Source organism: Aspergillus eucalypticola, assembly GCF_003184535.1.
Source record: "Aspergillus eucalypticola CBS 122712 chromosome Unknown BO83scaffold_8, whole genome shotgun sequence".
Taxonomy (NCBI): domain Eukaryota; kingdom Fungi; phylum Ascomycota; class Eurotiomycetes; order Eurotiales; family Aspergillaceae; genus Aspergillus; species Aspergillus eucalypticola.
Window position 1 is genome coordinate 759,636 of NW_020290282.1, and position 19,820 is coordinate 779,455.

General features: G+C 50.5%; 4 protein-coding genes across 4 annotated transcripts; 1 reads left to right on the forward strand and 3 right to left on the reverse strand.

The window, feature by feature from the left end:
* Nucleotides 1-1,531: 1,531 nt before the first annotated feature.
* Nucleotides 1,532-5,616, forward strand: glnA (glutamate--ammonia ligase; the record flags this gene model as incomplete). Its single annotated transcript, XM_025535222.1, has 6 exons — nt 1,532-1,591; nt 4,121-4,159; nt 4,251-4,343; nt 4,561-5,065; nt 5,124-5,545; nt 5,599-5,616. 6 exons carry the CDS (start codon nt 1,532-1,534, stop codon nt 5,614-5,616), a joined length of 1,137 nt encoding a protein of 378 aa, XP_025389758.1.
* A 611-nt stretch (nt 5,617-6,227) lies between these two features.
* BO83DRAFT_309985 (putative MFS transporter) lies at nt 6,228-8,042 on the reverse strand (the record flags this gene model as incomplete). The annotated part of the gene is made up of 4 exons (XM_025527417.1): nt 6,228-6,809; nt 6,881-7,472; nt 7,534-7,845; nt 7,894-8,042. 4 exons carry the CDS (start codon nt 8,040-8,042, stop codon nt 6,228-6,230), a joined length of 1,635 nt encoding a protein of 544 aa, XP_025389759.1.
* Nucleotides 8,043-10,586: 2,544 nt separating this feature from the next.
* Nucleotides 10,587-12,926, reverse strand: BO83DRAFT_377247 (sugar porter family MFS transporter). Its single transcript, XM_025530937.1, has 4 exons — nt 12,402-12,926; nt 12,140-12,328; nt 11,128-12,064; nt 10,587-11,061 (listed from the first exon to the last, which is right to left on the reverse strand). Exons 1-4 carry the CDS (start codon nt 12,619-12,621, stop codon nt 10,785-10,787), a joined length of 1,623 nt encoding a protein of 540 aa, XP_025389760.1. The 5' UTR covers nt 12,622-12,926; the 3' UTR covers nt 10,587-10,784.
* A 4,618-nt stretch (nt 12,927-17,544) lies between these two features.
* Nucleotides 17,545-19,612, reverse strand: BO83DRAFT_462728 (MFS transporter; the record flags this gene model as incomplete). Its single annotated transcript, XM_025537298.1, has 5 exons — nt 17,545-18,432; nt 18,569-19,016; nt 19,086-19,127; nt 19,184-19,511; nt 19,577-19,612. The coding sequence occupies 5 exons, from the start codon at nt 19,610-19,612 to the stop codon at nt 17,817-17,819; spliced, it is 1,470 nt and encodes a 489-aa protein (XP_025389761.1). The 3' UTR covers nt 17,545-17,816.
* Nucleotides 19,613-19,820: the final 208 nt, after the last annotated feature.

Consider the following 19,820-nt stretch of genomic DNA (forward strand, 5'->3'; position numbering starts at 1 on the left):
TCATGATTGTGAATAATGGATATTACTACTGTCATCTTCTGTAGGGAAAGGAATGGTAGGTTGGAATGTTGTATGTATAGTAGTAAAGAGTCTCTGTAGTGGTGAAGATGTGGGTGCTTGATGAAGGTATATAGTACTCCGTACTACTAAACAATATCACGATAAGAAAGCTCAGCGATATAGTAGTCTAGTAAGTTAATATCAATACCATTCAAGTATAGCGCAAAGAAGCAAACAACTTTGTATCTCCCAGTTACACAAATGTAAATCGCATCTCACCTAATCGCTCTGGTCGGCCCGAAACCAGTCAGCGTCGTTTGTCATGACCACCCACAACCAACCAATGAGAAGGCCACGATAAGCATCGCGAACTGAAAGGGCGTGATCTACAGACAGAACCATGTTCTGATTAGTTTTATCGTCCGTTTCATTGAGGGGTTAATTCGGAAATGGGGGCTTTGAATTCTTTTTCTGCTTGGCCGGTGAGGGATATATTGATTTTTGATATGCTGAGAGGCTTGCATCGTGGTCCGCCAGTCCACTGTTGTGACGCCCGAACCCATCCTTGGTCTGCTAGTTTTTCACCAGGTGCTGCAGCTGTTGGTCAGTCCGGTGGTGGTAAGTTGGTCCACTCGTACTCGGCATTACCGTCCGTGTATATGCGGTTGCATTTTTTTTCTATTTTGTGTATCATTTTCAATCAGGGGGGATCGGGCTACTGTATCAAGATGAATGTGAAACTCGGATCACGATCAGTTACGAGTCAAGTAGGGTGATGATAATAGTGGTTACTTGGATTGTGTACTGTGTCGTCGGCTGGAGGGCACTAGACCCATCTCGGCTAGTCATTGTGCAGTGCCACAGTCTGTGATGGCTCAGTTCCTGCTATTCTTGCTCCCGTTCTATTCTGGGGCGCGGCACACAGCCCGGCTTCCAGGTTCGCACGGTAACCGGGAGGATGTGTTGAAGGAAGATGACGCTTTTATGGCGCACGGTTTAAGACACTGAACCTGATGCCTCCTAGGTGGATTTCAGGCTATCCTGCCCAGTTCTCTAACAATGACATCTGAGACCTCATGTTAGCATCACCGTGTGGAGGCCAGCCATGACGTCCACAGGGCTGATCGGAGACGCAGCCACTCTCTCCCTCGCGGATTCCTGAAACTCCCGACTTGGCCTCTCTGTCATTTGCTGCAGCACCCCTTCCACCCACCCCCGGCAGACAAAGACTCGCGGAGAAAGGGAATGACCAAACCCACGATCGGACACTAACAGACGAATGGGTCACCACAGAGCATGCGGATGGGAAATCCTGGGGTTGAACAAGGATGCTCTAACTCAGGAGTAACCTCATTTTTCCCTTCTTCCCTTTTCCCCCTCCCCCCAATCCATTCATCCGCCGTTCATTTGACTTTTTCCCTTCTGGAACCGTTTTTCCCTCCAGGCTCGGCAGAAGAGGCGGTGCGCCCACGAGTAACACACCGTACTCACATGATATTAGTCACAAAACCTAATTATAACTCCAGTTAACATGGAAACAGTGGCCGGTCTCGGGGTTGGCGGGCGGCTCTCTTGCCATTCTCCCTTCAAGGTATGTTTTGCCACGCCCCACTCCCGGCAAATCAGCCAGTCGACTTGCGTTGCGAGGCAAGGCATCCGGGACATGGCCTTTCTTGGGTTTACCCGCTTGTGTGTAACTGTATTTCATGGTGGTAAGCTGTCAGACTTCGTATGCGCAATGTACAAGCATCCTTTGGACAACTGATATGAGTTGACGGGGGGTGAAATGGGAACGGGATATTCCACCGGGCCGGTAGCCTGGATAAGGGACAATAGTTCGATCGTGATGCCTTTTTTGAGAGTGCTGTGCGGAAAGGGCAAAGCGTCGACCCAAAGTGTATTGTCCATGCGCGATTAAAAGGAAATGAAAAGGCCGATAAGTGAAAAAAAATCAGTCGGCAGGCGCGCCATGATCCACCCACGCGACTCATGGCGGGGTTTTGAGGGGCAGCCACTGATAAGGGAAATCCTCCCAATTTAGATAACCGCAGGTACAGGATTTGCGTATCGTGAATGGAACAAATTGTGTATTGGCGCTTACACGGAATGTCGTGATTTGTTTCCTATCAGGCGCCCCGGTAATTCATCCGTGATATCTGGTCACAACAAGTAGACACTCAACGCAGCTTCACGATAGTAGTAGTAGTGGTAGTCAGGCAATGCACTACTGCCATCCGCTTCAATTTACCCCCAAATTGCAACAAAGATAAGACGGAAAAGATAGACACCGGTACCTCGATATGTCTTTCCTATCATTGCAGCCATCATGTCACACCTACCAATAGGATCCCATGTCAATGCGATTAGGCGCAGGCAACGTTCGAGCTATTCGGGTCCTGCAGCTGATATGCATCGGAACCGACCACTGGTTGATAATATCTCTTAGCAACTAATTGCTGTCGCTATCTCTGGGTAACGAAAGGCCAGAGAGGGAAAAAGTGAGGGATCAGACAATATCATGATTACTTTTTGTATTGGAGGGGGGGAGGACAAGGTCAGCAGACATGATCGTTCGAGATGCGGTGTGCATAGAGTTGATAGTAGAAAAGTACGAGATAAGTGGCTGTTATTTTCTTATTCCTTAATTTTAATCCTGCCCTGATAGCTGGCAGGTGCACGGTGGGAACTCAAACAGGAGTGGTCGCTTCTGTTTTCAGATCACCGTCGCGTGGGGTGGGAAGATTATCTGGGGAAGGAAGGGGGCAACCGCTTTGCGGGTTCGAATGAGATTGCTGTGATTAATACTCTCAGTCATGGATGAATCCCAATGGAGGAGAGTGCTGCCTATCAAGGTTCAGATAGTCTGGAATACGACTTGGATTTTCTAAGAAATTATCCGACTGCAGTAGTGGCCTTCCACAGAAGGTTGTCTTGGTAGACGAAAGAAAAAAAGAAAGATGGGGGAACTTTTCCCAGCTGTTGCATCAATTTTACCCGTTTGGGTAATATTGTTTCTTTCTGGGCCCTCATAGGCATATCGGTGGACAAGGTGCTCCCATTACCCGACATGGACAATCCCATTTTTTCATGGCTAATGCAATATCCTGCCATTTTCACCGTTAGTGATGAATCAGTTTTCCATTAGCAAGTCTTGCGTGAATTTTAGCAAGCCGCGGACATGCCCACGCTGGGAAAATGACCGGCGTACGTAGACTTGATATCGAAAAAGCCAGTGTTGGGTCTAGTCCTTACAATGGATGGGCGATGGAAATAGTGGCGTAACAAACCCTGGTCTAACCTGCAGCCTTGCCGCATTCATCTGGTGTCAGTGAATCTGACTTGAATGATGGGTAAAGTTACATTTCACTCATCAGTTGAGCAACAAAAGTTGATTCATAGAATCTTAAGTAAATCACCACATGAAGCAGTGATGTCCAATGAAGCAAATGCGAAAAAAAGCAGCAAATGCGACCTCAAGGATCGCCAGAAAACACAACTCCTCGCATATTGAATGCGATCGGTGTATCCGGCGAAACGGACGCGGTGGGAAAGAAAAGTGTAATACGAAAGCGGATGCCCAGCAACCGAAACGCAGCCCGAAGCTGTGACGGTAATTTTCAGAGTTATTTTTGTGAATTTCCAGGTCCATTTTTGTCTGGGACTTTTTTGCCCCCCTCCCCAGCAAAAGCCCGCCTTCCTGATTCTCTTAAATTTAAAGGATATCCCTCCCCACCCACTGAACCGCTGACTTACAATCTCCATTCCTCCTCACTCCTCTCTCCGCCATCTTTTATTCCAAGCTTCTCTCTCTTATATCTCTGGGTCCTTCCCCTCTCTCGCTATCAACTTTGCTCTTGACCAATCTTTTGGATTGTCTCGCGTTTATCGTCATTGGACTTGATCACAAATTCAAAGTCAATCGTCTTTGAACAGGCTTTGCGTTAGCAAGCTCAATAATCACAAAAAGAAACCTTTCTTAATTTTACATCACACACACACACTTCACAATGGTATGTCCTTCCACTTCCAGTCTCTCAATCTGTTTCTTTTGCTTCTGTTGCTTTGCTTGCCTGCCAAAATTTCATTGAGAACTACTCGCTGACTCACACTTTCGCTACAGTCTTCCGGTGAAGCAACCGTCATCTCCAACACGGAGAATGTGCGTTCATCTTCTCATTAATACCTTGCATAATCTTTCTTCAGCCGCTTTGCGGTTCTGAGGAAAATGCATACTGACTGGCTGGAAACAGCTCATGAAGTACATGTCCCTCGACCAGCGGGGTACCGTCCAGGCTGAGTACATCTGGATTGACGCCGTCGGTGGCTGCCGTAGCAAGACCAAGGTATGCACTTTTCTTTATCCCCTCGACTTCCTTTATTCACTGCACGCGTGTGGAGCCGGGCGTTGTCCTGGATTGAGACGAGGGACCCGTCGTTATCATGGCTCCCTCGAACACCGATAAGCCCTGCGCACGGTGACTCGATCCTGCACGCGCCGGCTGCACCCACCCGTCGCACGTGACATAGCGCGTCTCGGGCTAACCCATGATTGTGCTTTAGACTCTCTCCAAGCCTGTCACATCGGTCGATGAGCTTCCCGAATGGAACTTTGACGGTTCATCAACGGGTCAGGCCCCCGGTGACAACTCCGATGTCTACCTGCGCCCCGTCGCTATCTTCCCCGACCCCTTCCGCCGTGGTGACAACATCCTCGTTCTCTGTGAGACCTGGGACTCCGATGGAACCCCCAACAAGTACAACCACCGTCACGAGGCCAACCGTCTGATGGAGATTCACGCCAAGGAAGAATGGTGGTTTGGTCTGGAGCAAGAATACACCCTCCTCGGCACTGATGGCTGGCCTTACGGATGGCCCCGTGGTGGTTTCCCCGGTGCCCAGGGTCCTTACTACTGTGGTGTTGGTACCGGCAAGGTCTACTGCCGTGACATCGTCGAGGCTCACTACCGTGCTTGCTTGTACGCCGGTATCAAGATCTCCGGTATCAACGCTGAGGTCATGCCTTCTCAGTGGGAGTACCAGGTCGGTCCTTGCGACGGCATTGAGAGTGAGTTGACCCATACCAGTCGCTAACTTGAGTGTATCAATACTAACTGTATCTGCAGTGGGTGACCACCTGTGGATGTCCCGTTTCCTCCTCCACCGTGTCGCTGAAGAGTTTGGTGTCAAGATCTCCTTCGACCCCAAGCCCATTAAGGGTGACTGGAACGGAGCCGGTCTCCACACCAACGTCTCTTCCGCTTCGATGCGTGCTGAGGGTGGTATGAAGGTCATTGAGGCCGCCATGAAGAAGCTCGAAGCCCGCCATGTTGAGCACATTGCCGTCTATGGTGAGGGTAACGAGGAGCGTCTCACTGGTCGCCACGAGACCGGTAACATCGACAAGTTCAGCTATGGTGTTGCCGACCGTGGTGGCTCCATCCGTATTCCCCGCCAGGTCGCCAAGGATGGCAAGGGTTACTTCGAGGACCGTCGTCCCGCCAGTAACGCCTGCCCCTACCAGATCACTGGTATTATTGTTGAGACTGTAAGTTCTGAATTTTGAAATATGATCACGCAGATAACTGACTGTTTCTTCAGCTTATGGGTGGCAACTAAATGCGTTACATACCGTTTAAAAATGTGAATACACTTCATATTAGCGCTCGTATACCCTCCGGCGTCGACAGGGAGGTGGACAATAGCGCAGCCTGGCACTCTCGGGAGCAGACATAGAATTTCTTTTTCATTCTTCAGCTGGTAGTTCGGGACTCTTCATTTACTCTCCGCCAGAGCTCGCCTTGCGTTCCTTACCCTCTGCTGGTTTTGCATTTCGTTTTCTTTCATTACTTGGGTTATGTGTTACGTTAAGCATAGAGGACTTCGGAGGAACCGACAGTCACTTGAAAATAAACTGGTGGAACGTGCTTCAGGCATGCACCGGAAGGATCAGAGAATAGATTAATAGCCGACTTACCACAGTAACATAGTGTGTGAATACAATCATTGCCCGACGGGCTGGACATGAGATATCTCCCTCATCTAGACGACTCGCGGTATCGCTGCTGGCATATAAAACAGGAACAACTTTTTGACTGGCATTAAGTACATATGTGTAGTGATCATAATCGTGTATACTATAGATATAGACCGCTCTCATCAAAGAGAGATGGATACCCCAACCAGACCCCACCCTTCACGCACACAAACCCCATACAATCCCCATCTCCTCACCGCGCCTTCTTCCAAAACCTAAACATCCCCTTCCCCAACCCATCCAACCCCCTCTGCCTCGCCTCCCGTCTCGCCGCCCCATCCACAATCTTATCCTGCTCCTGCTCCCCACCCTTCTTCCCATCAATCACCCTGACAAGAACCTGCATCAACACCGCCGCCAAAATGCTCGCACACAAAATCCCCACCATGACCAGATTACTCTTCCGATACTTGGCCCTGCCCGGCGCCTCGTAATCGCTCTTCCACCCGGAATACAGCGCATACGTAGTCAATATACTCCCCAGATTACCCCATCCGGAGACTACCGCCGACGCAGTGGCCACGCCTACCTCGCCGTGGCGGCCTTGGAATACCTCCGCGGTCCAGGTCATGGTGATGGGTACGGTGGGGCCCAGTCCGAAGCCGACGATTAGGAGGCCGCCGTAGCGCGGCCAGGAGTTGGTGTCGGTTCCGGCGTAGGTCGTTAGGAGGAGGCCGAGGATTTGAAGCAGGACTGGGATGGAGAAGAAGAGGGCGCGGTGCCGGTGGAAGCGGTCTGAGAAGGGGGTTACGAGGACGATGGCTATGAGGTCCATCTGTGGATTTTCAGGGGGGTTAGTGGGTCGGTTTGGTTGATGAGGGGAGGGGATGATGGGGAGGGACGTACGATCCAGATTGGAGCGGAGAGAAGACTCAGGTCGATTCCGCTGAGGGAGGGGTTGATTGCTTCGATGATTACCGTCGCGTAACTTTGGACACCGATGCCTACGCCCACGACGCCGAAGTACATGATCAGGAGGGGCCAGAGGCGCCAGTCCATGAATACGCGGGCGAGGTCCATCCAGGTCCATTGCGCGCGGTGGTATACGCGCTTGAGATCTTGGTAGTGGATTTCGGCGTCTCGGCCTGTGAGAGCTGGAGGACTGCGTGGGAACCACCAGAGGTATTTGCGGTGTGGGGGTTCGACGCCTGGGGCGAGGGGTCGGTCTGGTAGCCACCAGAGGAGAATGATGCCGACGGCGATTGTGATCACGCCGTAGACGAGGAACATCCATTGGAAGCCGACCAAGCCGCGATCGCCGTCCATTTCTTGGAATCCGGCTGAGACCAGACCGACGACTGCGGCGGAGACTTGCGCTGCGGTGTAGTATTGGCCGATGCGCTTGCCGGTGCGCGATGGGGGGTAGAAGAGTGTCAGGTAGTAGGTCATGCCGGGCCACATGCCCGCGATGACGATTCCTAGAAGGAGACGGAGGAGGCTGGGGTTGTTAGTTGCTGTTGCGCAGACATAAAAGGTGACACAAAGGCCCGGGGACGAACTATAGACTCCAAGCGGCTTTCATGGCGGTCATGCAACTGCCGATGACGCCGACGCTGATGACGATGCGACTCATCCACACGTGCGGGCTCAGTCGGGTCATTATGAGGTTGGACGGCAGGTCGAATACGACATAGCACACGTAGAACAGCGCCAGACCCGTAGAAATTTGGTGTGGAGTAGCGTTGAGGACGGAGCCGAGATCGTGACCAGCGTCGGTATTCATGGTTTGCGCAAGACTGACATTGGAGCGCACTGCTGCGCAAAGGAAGTAGAGGACCCAGAATGCGGGGATGATACGGAGGTCCAATTTTCTATTCAAGGTTAGGTGTGACCGCACCTAGGAAGGAGATGAGACGGACCTGTAGATGCGCTCGATATCCTCAACATCGGGCTCGTTGTTCGGTTCTGCGTCGCCGTCATGACTGCTCAATGATCGCTCTTGGATATCCTCTGCGCTCAGGTCCTTTCCCGGCTCGTGGGCCTGGGATGGCGCTTCCATCAGGGACATGCTGGAGTATTTGCTAGGAACTCCTGCGGAAATAAATAGTGTTAGTGCGAGATCCGGGGAGACACCGTTGACGCCACGGCTTGGGACTTACAACGGTGAGCAAGACGGTCGTTCCTCTAAAAGCGAGAAAAATGGTAAGGAAACGGAGGGTATAAAGTGGCTGATAAGGATCGCTCAAGCAATGCAGCTGGGCACCCCGCACAGACAGAGCTGAGTGGCCAGTGGTGTCACGGTGGGAGAAACCGGAAATATACGATCAAGATGGTAGTGATCAGCCCTAGAAAAGATTGCATGCCTGGTTAGTTGGGTGGATGCTGCAAGCATTGAGTCAAGCGTTGAGGAAGAAAAAAAAGCGGGGAGAGCTCTGAGCATGTGCACGGATCGGAGGACCGACTTTATCTACTAAATCTGGATACTAAGAGAACTTACCTGAACTAAGACTGCCATGATGTGATGCTGAAAAGGCAGAAATGAAACGATTCCAGTCAATCGCAGCTCACTCAGTGAAAAGAGGGGAAGGAGAGCTGAAAATGCAAGGGACAGAGGAATTGTACTTGGCTGGCTCTGTCCTGAGGCAATTGCCAAGCGATTGATAAAAAAGAACCGCAGACACAAAAGGCGGAGACGCGAGAGACGTGAAGCGGACCAACGATGGCCCGAGAAGAGTCGATCCTCACGAGAACAGCGACGGTTTCGGCGGATAAACAATTGCCATGGAACGAATTCAGAGGTTCCAGAGCAGCACCAAGAGGATTTGCCAGCCGACGGTCGGACGAATCCACTTTCGCGGTTGATGTGCTCAACAAGTTTTAGTTAACCAACAATCTCCTTCAGTCCGCAATGAGTCACTATTTTCCCCCAGATTGAGAAATCAAATTGTACTCACTACCAACTGAGTAAATTCAACGGTGTCGCTCAACACTAAAAGTTAAAAAGCTTCAATCCGATGTCGGTGCTTTCCATTCGTCCGGCTAAGAGGCCTGCATCCTGCAGTGTCATCGAGGTTGCCGTTCGATCTGCAGCTTTCTGTTGCACCGGTCGGTGACTGGATCCATGGCCCGGTGAGCCAATCTTCTGGGCTTATCCATCGTTTCTTTCCTGAGCTCTTTCAGTTGATAGAAGTCTAGACGGCACTCTTCCACATTTTCTGACATCGGGACCTCGGTGAGACCGAGCAGACAAACTGGCACCGATAGGCTCCACCCAGTCATGGGCAGCAGATGAACGGGCATAAAAGGGGAACCGTAATCCGACGACACTAGAAGTCGCGCACTTCATTTCTATCCAGTCCTAAGCTTGGCTCCCCTCAAGATAGTGACCGGCTCGTACGCTTTTGTAGCTCTGCATAAAACGAAGGGAGTTAGAAAGACTTGGCACAGTATCCTCTCCGTCTAGACAAGAACAGCTTATCTTCCTGGAGCGGCTGCCCCTTTCTATGGATGCAGGGAACCATCACTAACCCGACCAGCGAACCTGACGGATCATGCACCTTGTTTGCGCCTGGTACCAGGCCAGCTATTCGTCAGCCCATCAATCACTCTGTTGTTGCAGTTAATCTTAGGGAGAAGAGTACTGCTATCCGAGACATGCAGGAAAAATAAATAGAGAAAAGCCCCGTCAGGGTTAATTGCAGTTCCCCCTTATTTCCCACTAAGAGTTAGCAAGCACATATAAACACTCTAGCAAACAACGTTAGCGCGACAGTCTGTACAACATGCTATGCTTATGTATGCCATCCAATGAACAAAAGACAAATTCGGTTATCGAAGCGACTTGTGTCACCTTGTTATTGAACGAGGGCCAGTTCTCACCGAGTCCCTACTATTTGTGATATCATCAAAAGCTTCATCGTACAAGTTCATAGAGGACGATTGATGACCGAGGTACTATCATCAATATGCAGGATATTGAGCACTAGACACAGTCAATCAGTAGAGGCACCTTGAGATTGATAGCCTATCGATAGCCCACGAACGAGAGAACTGCAAGATGCGTACAACATTAGATGTTCAAATAGCGAACCATGGTGAAAGCAGAATTACTCACCAAGTATCAGAACACTCGTTGTCCACTCATGATAAAATAGGGCATTGCGTCCCAATCCGCTCACCGCGAAACCAAATCGGAATCAGAATAGTGGGCGAAGGATGGATTAGAGTCTATCAAACCGGGTAATGTGTTGGCATGAAGGCTGACTATACTCTTGAGGAAGCTGCCGGAGCAGGTATCCATTGCTTCTTATTGTTGTCACCTGATCTGGTTTTATTCTTTGGCGATACTTGCTGTTGCCTCAGGCTGCGCTAAATATTGCAGACTCCCCTATAGATGGACCCAGTTCTAGTAGAGCAACAAACGTTCTAGACCAGTTCATTACGGCAGCCTGGACCGCTCCATTATGATGCTAAAGATAAGCTCCTTTCTTGGGAGTGTCCACAATGACACCCATTCATCTTAGCTGCATGACCGTGCAGTATCGATGCATACCTCACGCAAGGAGCTACTCATCTCGAGCTATATTGGATGTAACATCTTACTGACCGGACTGGGTAATATTCATCGAGCAAGACTTAATCTAAGTTAAGCATGAAGATCAAAACTAGCATGTTTCTCGGTCTAAATACACGGAAACAGTCGGGGTATAAACAAAGCTCAGCAATTAGGGCCGCACGGCCCATGCTTGAATCACTAAATCATTATAGTCCTTCAGAGTTCGGACCAAGAAAAAAGCACAGTCGTGTATGCTTATGCCTTCACGCTGTTGGTGTTTTCGTCACTGTCCTTCTCCATATCCTTTGCCCGGTGGCTTAGCACGCTGGCGCGACGGACAGCATCGTCTTCCACGTCATCGAGCGTACGCAGGAGCTCACCATGCTTACCGTACATGTGAGGCTCCTCGTTGGCAACCTTGACAACGTTGAAGACACTGGTCGTTTTGCGGAAAATGCGATCCATTTCCTCCAGGGATCGACGGGCCGTCTCCGGGTAGAAGAAGAGCACCACTGGGAAGATAAAGGCGTTGCTGTTCAAAGGTTAGAACCGATGATGACAGCAAAAGGGGAATAAACGGGGAGAAAGAGGAACTTACATAACCGCAAAGATGATGTAGGTCTGGTAACCAATGTTGTCAAAAGCCACAGGCGTGATCATGACCACCAGGAAGTTGAAGATCCAGTTAGATGACGTCGCCAGCGCGTTGGCCGGAGCACGAATCCGCAGCGGCACCACTTCAGCGGGATACAGCCAGGTCATACCCAGCCAGCCAATGGCGAAGAACGTGTTGAATACGAATAAGAAGACGATGCAAGCGATATTGGCTCCGTCGCTACCGATGCTAGCAGTGACGGCAAGGATGATCATAGATATCGACATTCCCGCGGCGCCAAAAAGCATCAGTGTCCGGCGTCCAAAGTGCTCAATGGTGAACACGGCAATCCATGAAGCGAGGAAGTATTCCGTTCCGTTGCAGGCTGCGATCAAGCGGGAATTTTCGAGGGTCATACCCAACTGGTTCTCCAGCACAACGGGGATGTAGTATGTAATCAGGTTGATACCCGAAATCTGTTGGAACATTTGGTTGACGTAGGCTAAGACCACACGGTGGAAGTGGCGGTCCTCGGTCATAGTGAACATGTCACGGAACGAACCCTTGGCCATCTCCAAGACTGTGGCCTTGATGGCTGTGAATTCCGTCTCAATGAAAGTCTCGTCATCGTCCCCCAAGAGTGACCGCAGGACAGTCCTTGCTTCATCCTCGCGGCCCTTAAGGATTAGCCAACGGGGCGACTCGGGAAGGGGCAAAACGAAAACCAGGATAATGAGGGCGAAGAAAATCTGGAAGGCCAGCGGGAATCGCCATGCCACCTCATTCGGATCGGCGAATAGCAGACCGAAATCAATCCAGTAACTGATGGTGATACCGCAGGTAATCATGGCACCTTCGATCATGACTAGCATTCCGCGATGGTTGGATTTACAGCACTCTGACTGCCAGGTGGGCACGGTAGAGGTGTTCATGCCGTTTCCTATCGACCGACGGTATTAGTATCGCTGCGCTGCAGAACTCACAAGTTGGATATTTATGGACTCGTTGCACCTACCGAAACCAGTAACCAAGCGTCCAACGATGAATTGCCCGAGTTGGTAGGAGGTACATTGCAGCAAAGCTCCGATACACATAATAAACGAACCCACGAAGATCGTCTTGCGTCGACCGAGCATATTACCAATCCAGATTGTGGGAATCGATCCAGCAAAGCAACCCAAATTGTACGCAGCGACGACGACACCTTGACAAAAATGAAGATCAGCCCGCGGGCTAGACTAGTGATTGGAGCATATCACACAAGATGGTGCACTTACCTTGACGAGTCGACTGAGTACTTTGTTGCGCGCTAGTCAAGCTCTCATAGTATTCACCGTTGGTCGCGATAGTTGGGAAATATTTTATGAACGAATCGAGGGTCAAGAGACCGCCAGTGACACCTTGATCGTAACCGAACAGCAAGAAATCCATACCAGCGATGACACTGATAGCAATTTGCAGTTTGCCTCCTGTGAGGCCCAAGTATGACCGCGCCATCTTGCACAGACGGACTTTCGCACTCTTTATGAAAGTATTAAGCCCGAGTTACTGTATTCGGTCGAGACAGGAACTGTGTAATTTGAAGTAGTTGAAAGAAGCCAACACCGCACAACACGAGTGATCAGTAGTCAGGGAGGCAGAGTCATTGGCTGGAAGGAATATGTATGCGCTGGCGGAAGGAAAGTGAAATGGAAGGGAAGAAATTGAGAAAAGAAGAGAGATCAACCAGTAGGTTGCACGAGGGGAAGGGGACGGGGGGTTTTTAAATAGAGCTAGAGTCTCAAGAGACTCGACTTGTCGCAACGGTAGGTTTCTAATGACCGATTGGGTAGTGGAGAGCTTGAACTGTAAGTAATAATATTACCATTCGGGCCAGTCGAGAGTATCCGTGCAATTACTAGCTAGGTTCAGTGAGGGATACTACTACTAGTGGTTAGTCGTAGGAAGGACGTTGGTACTCTGTCACTACTAGTACACCACCCAGAGCACACAAGTACCATGCGATTTGACTTTTGAAAAGCAGAGAAACCCACTGGATGAGACAAACGAAAAGATGGGATTGGCTCAGGATGACCTGGAGGGACTGCAATCGATCAGGAAGCTGCTTCTCGAATCCTGCAGCTGATTGGCCTGAGCCACAGAAGCCTGGAGGGGAAGTTATCCCCACAGCTGCCACTCTCCGGATCCAGAGACTGATATTATTTCTCTACAGACACAGTACATACAGTATTCTGCGTCCGAGAGCACTTGCTGAAAGAGATCCCTCCCCGGACCCATCGTCCAGGAAGTTCCATTGGCTCTTACAACCAACGGAGGAATGACCGTTCCCCACATGGCCTCCCCCAGGCACACACCATCTTACACCATCTTGGAGACCGGTGCAGATGAAATGACGAGTGGTGGGTGGGTTGCCCGACTCCTTCTTACTCCACCTCCACGATGAGCGGGCGTCGCGATCAGCGGGGGGGCTGAACTGGGGGCCGCGTCTGCTCCGGCGTGTACTAGACTTCAAGACTAGGAGTACATGGGTAGGTATCACTATACTAGGCCTAGTGGTGGTGGGAGTAAGCAAATTTCCAACCAACGGTCGGAGGTCTCCTCGATGCCGTCATAGGAATCGGGATGCGCAGGGGACTAGCCGTTTCTGGAGAAACCGAGCACGGCGGTCGCTTTTCATCGTGGAGTGTTTCAACCCGCGGTTGGACCAGCTCGGATGTGAGCCAGCCGAGATTGATATACTGTTTTGTACTTGGCAATACATATTTTTTGGTTATTGTCCACTGTTGGGAGCTTGAGATGAATCCTACAGTGATTTTCGTGTGATTTTCTTTTTCTTTAGTGAAGCGTAGATTAACATTACATTGTCCGTTCCGTAGGCGGGCGGATAGCGGACGGCAGGCAGGAATGTGAGCCTCCGGGGCGGCTAACTGCGATCTGGGCGTTGCAGTCATCGTCATCGGCCAGTTCGCGTGGCTTCTCGCGTGGGCAAAATCAAGGAAAACGGAAATGATCGTAGGCAGAGGGCGCTGAATCTAATCGTCATATTTTTCTGGTTGCTCATTTGATGGATTAGCTGATTGCGAGGTATGCTACCGTGTCATGGCTGTCGTGTGTCGTCTGGTCCCCGTGGACCCTTTCCGTCGATGGAGGGAAGATAGAGAGAGATCCGGGCTGATTATTCAGAATCCGGGGTTTTTGGAGACTCCGCACAAAGGGACCGACCGCTTTACCGCTTCCAGTAAGGACATTCCCCGGCTCTATCCGCCTCGTGGGCGTTTGCTATCGCGTCCTCCTTGCTTGAATGCTTCAAGTATTGTTGTGTGGCACAGCTGGGCTAGCGACATCGTACTCAGGTCAAGCACATTAATATTAACTGATATGCAGAGTTCCATTAGCTCTCTAATGTTCTTTTCTTGGCCTATTTAGGGATTTGCTCTCCACGGTAAGGCATCTCCCTCATCGACTGAGACTCCTGCGTGCGACCGTCTCGTCTTGTCCCGTAATATTCTCGTTGGATGGGGCGCCTAGTCTCCAATGGGTCAGGCTGGTCTGATGCCAACCAAACCTTCCCTTTCCCCTCCGCGCAGTCGGGGATTCCGTGGGAGAGCATCAATTAATATCGGCCTGGTGCATGCGGTTACACTCGCTAAGACCCCGTCTCCTCCAATCACGGTCGGTGTTCGGCTCGATTAAGCTCCACCCCGCTCAACAAGCCGCTTCCTGATGCCTCCAGGAACCTCCCTAGGTCACTCTGAGTCGTCTGATGAAGTTATTATTTGCTACAAGCTTGCGGATGAACCAACCAGATAATTGCAACCATGCAGTCATCATGTCGGTTTGACAAAAAGGAAGGCTGCCGGGAAAGTGCAGTTACACCGACCTCAACACCGACCACAAATGTCTGACGCAGACCGAACTCCCGCCGGTGTTGGTAACCTTAACCACGGCCGATATGCGCTGGCTTAGGCCTGGCCGAAGGTCACCGAAAACATCGGCCCAGACGACGGCCACAGTTTGATGCATTATGGCACTATGTATGCCACAGCTGCCTTTCCTTGTAACGTTCGAGCAACCGACCCCAAACTTCCTGGATGTCTATACCCGCTTGATGGGTGAAGATGTGGGATGTCAGATGCTTATCCTGAGGAGCAGTCTGGTGGGGACGATTAGGCTGCCTTCACGGAGGGAGCCCTGCGCCCGTCTCAAAGTACACAGTACGCGGTACCCCAAAGTACTAATGGATAACCATTCAGCTCGCCGGCCGACTGAGGGAAATAGCGCGCGAGGCAAGCCGGGCACCTCACTGGCCCAAGGGTGGCAGCCCATACTCCTTGCTGGCGTCCCTTCGGGCGGCTTAGCGTCTAACCACTAAGCCGGCTCGAGTTTGTTGCCAAGAGACCAGGCCATTTCATCCGTCAGTTGTAGGAATCCCCATTATCCGTGAAACTGCGCTCGGCCTCCCCCCGCAGTCAGGCTCTTCGGTTGTGGCCGAGCGTGTCTCCAGGTTCCTCTGCGGCTTACCAGTTCTGGACATCCCGCGTTTCTCATCGGGCTGTAGAGGGGTGCACAATCTCATAGGCAGGAATTCCCCTACCTCATGTGCATCGTGAATCGCTCAATGCATCTCGTTTACGGAGTACCAATCTCTGCATCTTCCCAGTGCTCACCCGTCGCTTACCTTGCCTTATTCGTGGACCGGCATGGCAGCGCCTTGGTTCTTTCCTTTCTTGGTCGATAGTAGATCACCTCGTGGTGTTCTGACACCCGCGTCAATTCACATGGCAGGTTACTAGAATCTAAGCTATCTTTGGCGCTCATCTGACAGACATGGTCAGCTTACCTGAAATACCCATCACGATTTCTGGAATGCGAAACCTGATTCCCAAAAATATGGCAGTCATGTTACACCAAAGGTGACTAATCGATCCCGGTCAGCTGGAACCAGGATAAACTACTGGGTAGATATGCATGGAAGAAATGTACCACTACATCCGCTATAGCTGTTGTTTCAAGAGCATCCACCACGCAGACACAATGGTACCAAGGAAGGAGCTCTGCTATGAGCTACTGGTCCTCGAACATATTAGTGTTACTCGCTCTGATTGGAACGCGGTCTGGTCAATGTAAGTGGCTCGGAAAACATTCGGGCGTTCCAGGACCAATGTTTGATTTCCTACCATTCTGAGATAGTTGGTTCTGTTTGCGTGTCGAATATTTGCCCAACAATCACAAAGCAGAGACAATTGGTGGGGCTACTAGAACGGATTGAGTTCTTTGGCGTGTGCTTCGGCGCTTGGATCAGGCTGGTGGTCTTGGCTCGACAGCGCGGGATTTTTGTCCCCCTCACAAATGCAATCTGTGAGTCAAACTGGAAATTCATGACTAAATAGATTTCAAGTTGGATGTAAGAATCCAGGGCAACCGAGGATGTGCTTGTGTCCCGAAGACCTCCCTCGTGGATTTCAGGAGACGCCGCATACTAGTGACCTTGAATCCGGGGTATTGTGCACAGCCCAAGGTTCGTACACAGGCCACCCAACTCAATACAACCAAGCATATGCGTACGGCTTGTGATTTCGCCAATATATGTTAGCGCAACCTGCTCATGCAATACACCTTTCTACCTTGGGCAGTACTGTGGCAGATCATCGGCGCCCATAGCCAAGGATGAGCCACCAAATCAACCATCCAGGCACTAACGTACTATAGGTACATTTGAGCTAAGCCGTGGCGGCCGAAGCTAGGGTTGAATGCGCGATGATGTCATTTCATTTCATTTGGACTTCCTTTCTCATCGTCCTCTGTCTCGGATACTCGGGCAACAGACCAAGCAAGCACGGCCGTCAATATCAGGACCGATCATGGGATCGCCTTCTCGAACATACCGAGTGTGCTAACCATAAGATTCACCAACAATAAGAGTATACTACGTATGTAAGAACTCCTGAGCAAATACCAGGCAATTGGCTTCGCGGATATGTTCCCCGGTGACCATCCACGATTTCCCGTATTTCATCAAGGCGCGTCTCATTCAAGCCTATTGACAGCAACAACAGTTCCGATCTCACGATCCAGACAACACAAGCTAGACAGCTCACCGGAGAAATAGCTTCCCCAGCAGCCACTGGAAGATCCTGGTCTTAGCTTTCTAGAACTACGATGTACATACTAACCGACCAAGACCCCACCACCATGGCTGGCACATGAGCGGGCTCAGCCGCACTGCTCCCGACATGATATTCTCCCTGAAAGCTTGAAGTGATACTAAATTCCTAGACTCCGAACCTACTAGACGAGATGCATACTGACTCCAAGCAAGATCAACAGTCATGCGGGGCGTATGGGGGCCAGACCAGACCACGTTGTGAGTATGTCTTGCAGATACTTAGGATGTGGCAGTCAATCACGGGGGAAGTAAACAAGTAAACCCACCTCCTGATCCTTGAACTAGCCCCGCAGCTGAGCTATGTCTCTGGCGCTAAATCCAAAGCAACATAGGCTGTGACTGGTTCATGGAGTGGGAGTAAATAACTCACGATACTTTTTTTTGCCATACACCATACATTGAGTGACATAGACAAAACTTGAGTAAATCCCATACAGCGCAAAAGCGAGCTCCAACGCCAACCCAATAAGAATAATAATAAAAAAGAAAGTAAAAGAAAACGGGAGCATCAAGAAGTACACCAACCCTAAACAAACCGCCCCGCAAACCTCCTCACACTACCATCAAACAAATACAACGGCATCGCCAACGCCAAAACCACCCACTGCACAGCAGCCAACTCCCAAAAAACCCTGACAATGCCCTCACGTCCCACCCAACCAGCACCCGAGACCGTCACACCGAACGCAACGACATTTTTACCCGCATTGATGAGCACCATGGCCTCGCTTCCGGACTGCGGATACACATCCATGATATAAGACATGGTGACTGATGGAACGAAGACAAGAGCTGCTGCTTGCATGGCGTATCCGGTGGCAGAGACATATAATGATTTCTCTCTTGCGATTGCGTACGCGAAGAGGATTAAGCCTGGAGGTGCGATCAGAAAGGGGACGATGAGTGCGGGCATGCGGTCTTTTGGGTGGTGAGTGTTGTTGATAGTGGTGGTGGTGGTGGTAGTGTGTCTTCTGTGAGTGGCGACCAATCTGGAGAGGAGATCGGTTAAGGGACCGGCGATGGGGTAGCCTATTACGATGCCGAGGAAGGAGGAGAGTGTGTAGACGCCGATTGCTGAGGAGGAGAGGTGGTATGGTGATGCTGAGAGGAATTGGGGGCTGATTGCGGAGATGAGGACGATTCTGGGGGTAGTGCCTTCTGGTTAGCTTGTATGATATATAAATAGGAGTATGTCAAGCAGTGGATACAGCTGGAATGGTTAAGTGTATGAGTAGAAAGACTGAATGATGCGAACAGAGAATACTAAGTATGAATTACCCCGAAAGAAAAATACCATAGGCGATCGTCGCAAATAAAGCAATCGGCACACAAAGGAACCGAAACGGGAGGGAAAATTGCCCAGGCCAGCATTTCAGTCCTTCAGGCTCGAGACCACGATCTCTAAATGAGATTAGATCCTTCCAGTAGTTCCTTGGAGAAGGTTCGTTCTCTCTCTGTTCGACAGTTTGTTCCACCTTCTCTTCGGTTTCAGCGGCATTGCTATTCCCGTCTTCGGCAAAGCAACGCCGGAAGGTTGTTTCAGGCAAGAAGAGGATCGAAGTCAAGAAATTGACTGCACCGAGGATCGCGCAGACGATGAAGAACCACCTCCAGCTCACGTCACTGATGACAAAACCGGCAATCATAGGGCCGACTTGGGATCCAGTACAAAGTGACAAGGCGAAGAGAGCCATAGCGGATGCGAAATACCGCTCCGAGAAGAGATCTATATGAATCAACGATATTTAATTGACAGGTCTATAGACAAAAGAATAGTCAATATGTACTCACTTACCAGCGATAATAGACGGTCCAAGAGCCTCGATAGACCCAGCCCCTAGATCACCAATGAAGGGAGCTCACGGGATAGTAGTGATGTTAGGTACTACGCACCAAATGAAGCCACGATTCTGGAAGCTAGTAGGGCTTTGAAGCTGCTTGCTTTGATGCTCCATGTGCATCCAGCTAGGAAGACTATCATAGAGATCAAGATGACTGGTCGCTTACCGATGCACATTGCTGTCGGCATCCAAAAGAGGTTGGAAATTCCGAGTGCGAATACAGGCCAGGCGACAAGGCCAGTAAGCGTGTCGAATTCGACGTGGAAGACCTGGGCCAACGAAGCAAAGCCTGTGGCGAGGCCTGATGCGTATAGGTTTCCGATAAAGACATAGAAACAAATGTTCATCAGGATGGCGCAGCGGAGTCGGGTGCTCCAACACTAGTGGTTCTAAGTACGCAGGTTTTTTGATGTAAAAGGATCTGTATATGATATGTAAAGAATACCTTTGGGTCGTTAGGAGAATTAGGGCCATTGTGCATCTTGATGTAGGATTTGCTTCTGGTTTAGGGCCAAATCAAATGGGCAACTCGAGATTTATATATGCAGTTCCATTTCGTCTCCACATTCCGGACTCTGAGAGTAGGCTATGCAAAATCTCTCAATAAGTCTAATTGCTCTAGTAAGTTCGTGTGCATCAAGCTCAGCCAGTTCCGTCATTTGCGCATTGACACCTACGGTCTGCTCTGG

Bases quoted from the DNA above. Each gene is read 5' to 3' on its own strand.
- BO83DRAFT_377247 (XM_025530937.1), bottom strand. From the start codon at position 12,621: ATGGCGCGGTCATACTTGGGCCTCACAGGAGGCAAACTGCAAATTGCT. The intron at 12,329-12,401 runs GTAAGTGCACCA...ATTTTTGTCAAG, and splicing joins TACTCAGTCGACTCGTCAAG to GTGTCGTCGTCGCTGCGTAC. The intron at 11,062-11,127 runs GTAAGTTCCTCT...ACCTTTGAACAG, and splicing joins TACATCATCTTTGCGGTTAT to CAACGCCTTTATCTTCCCAG.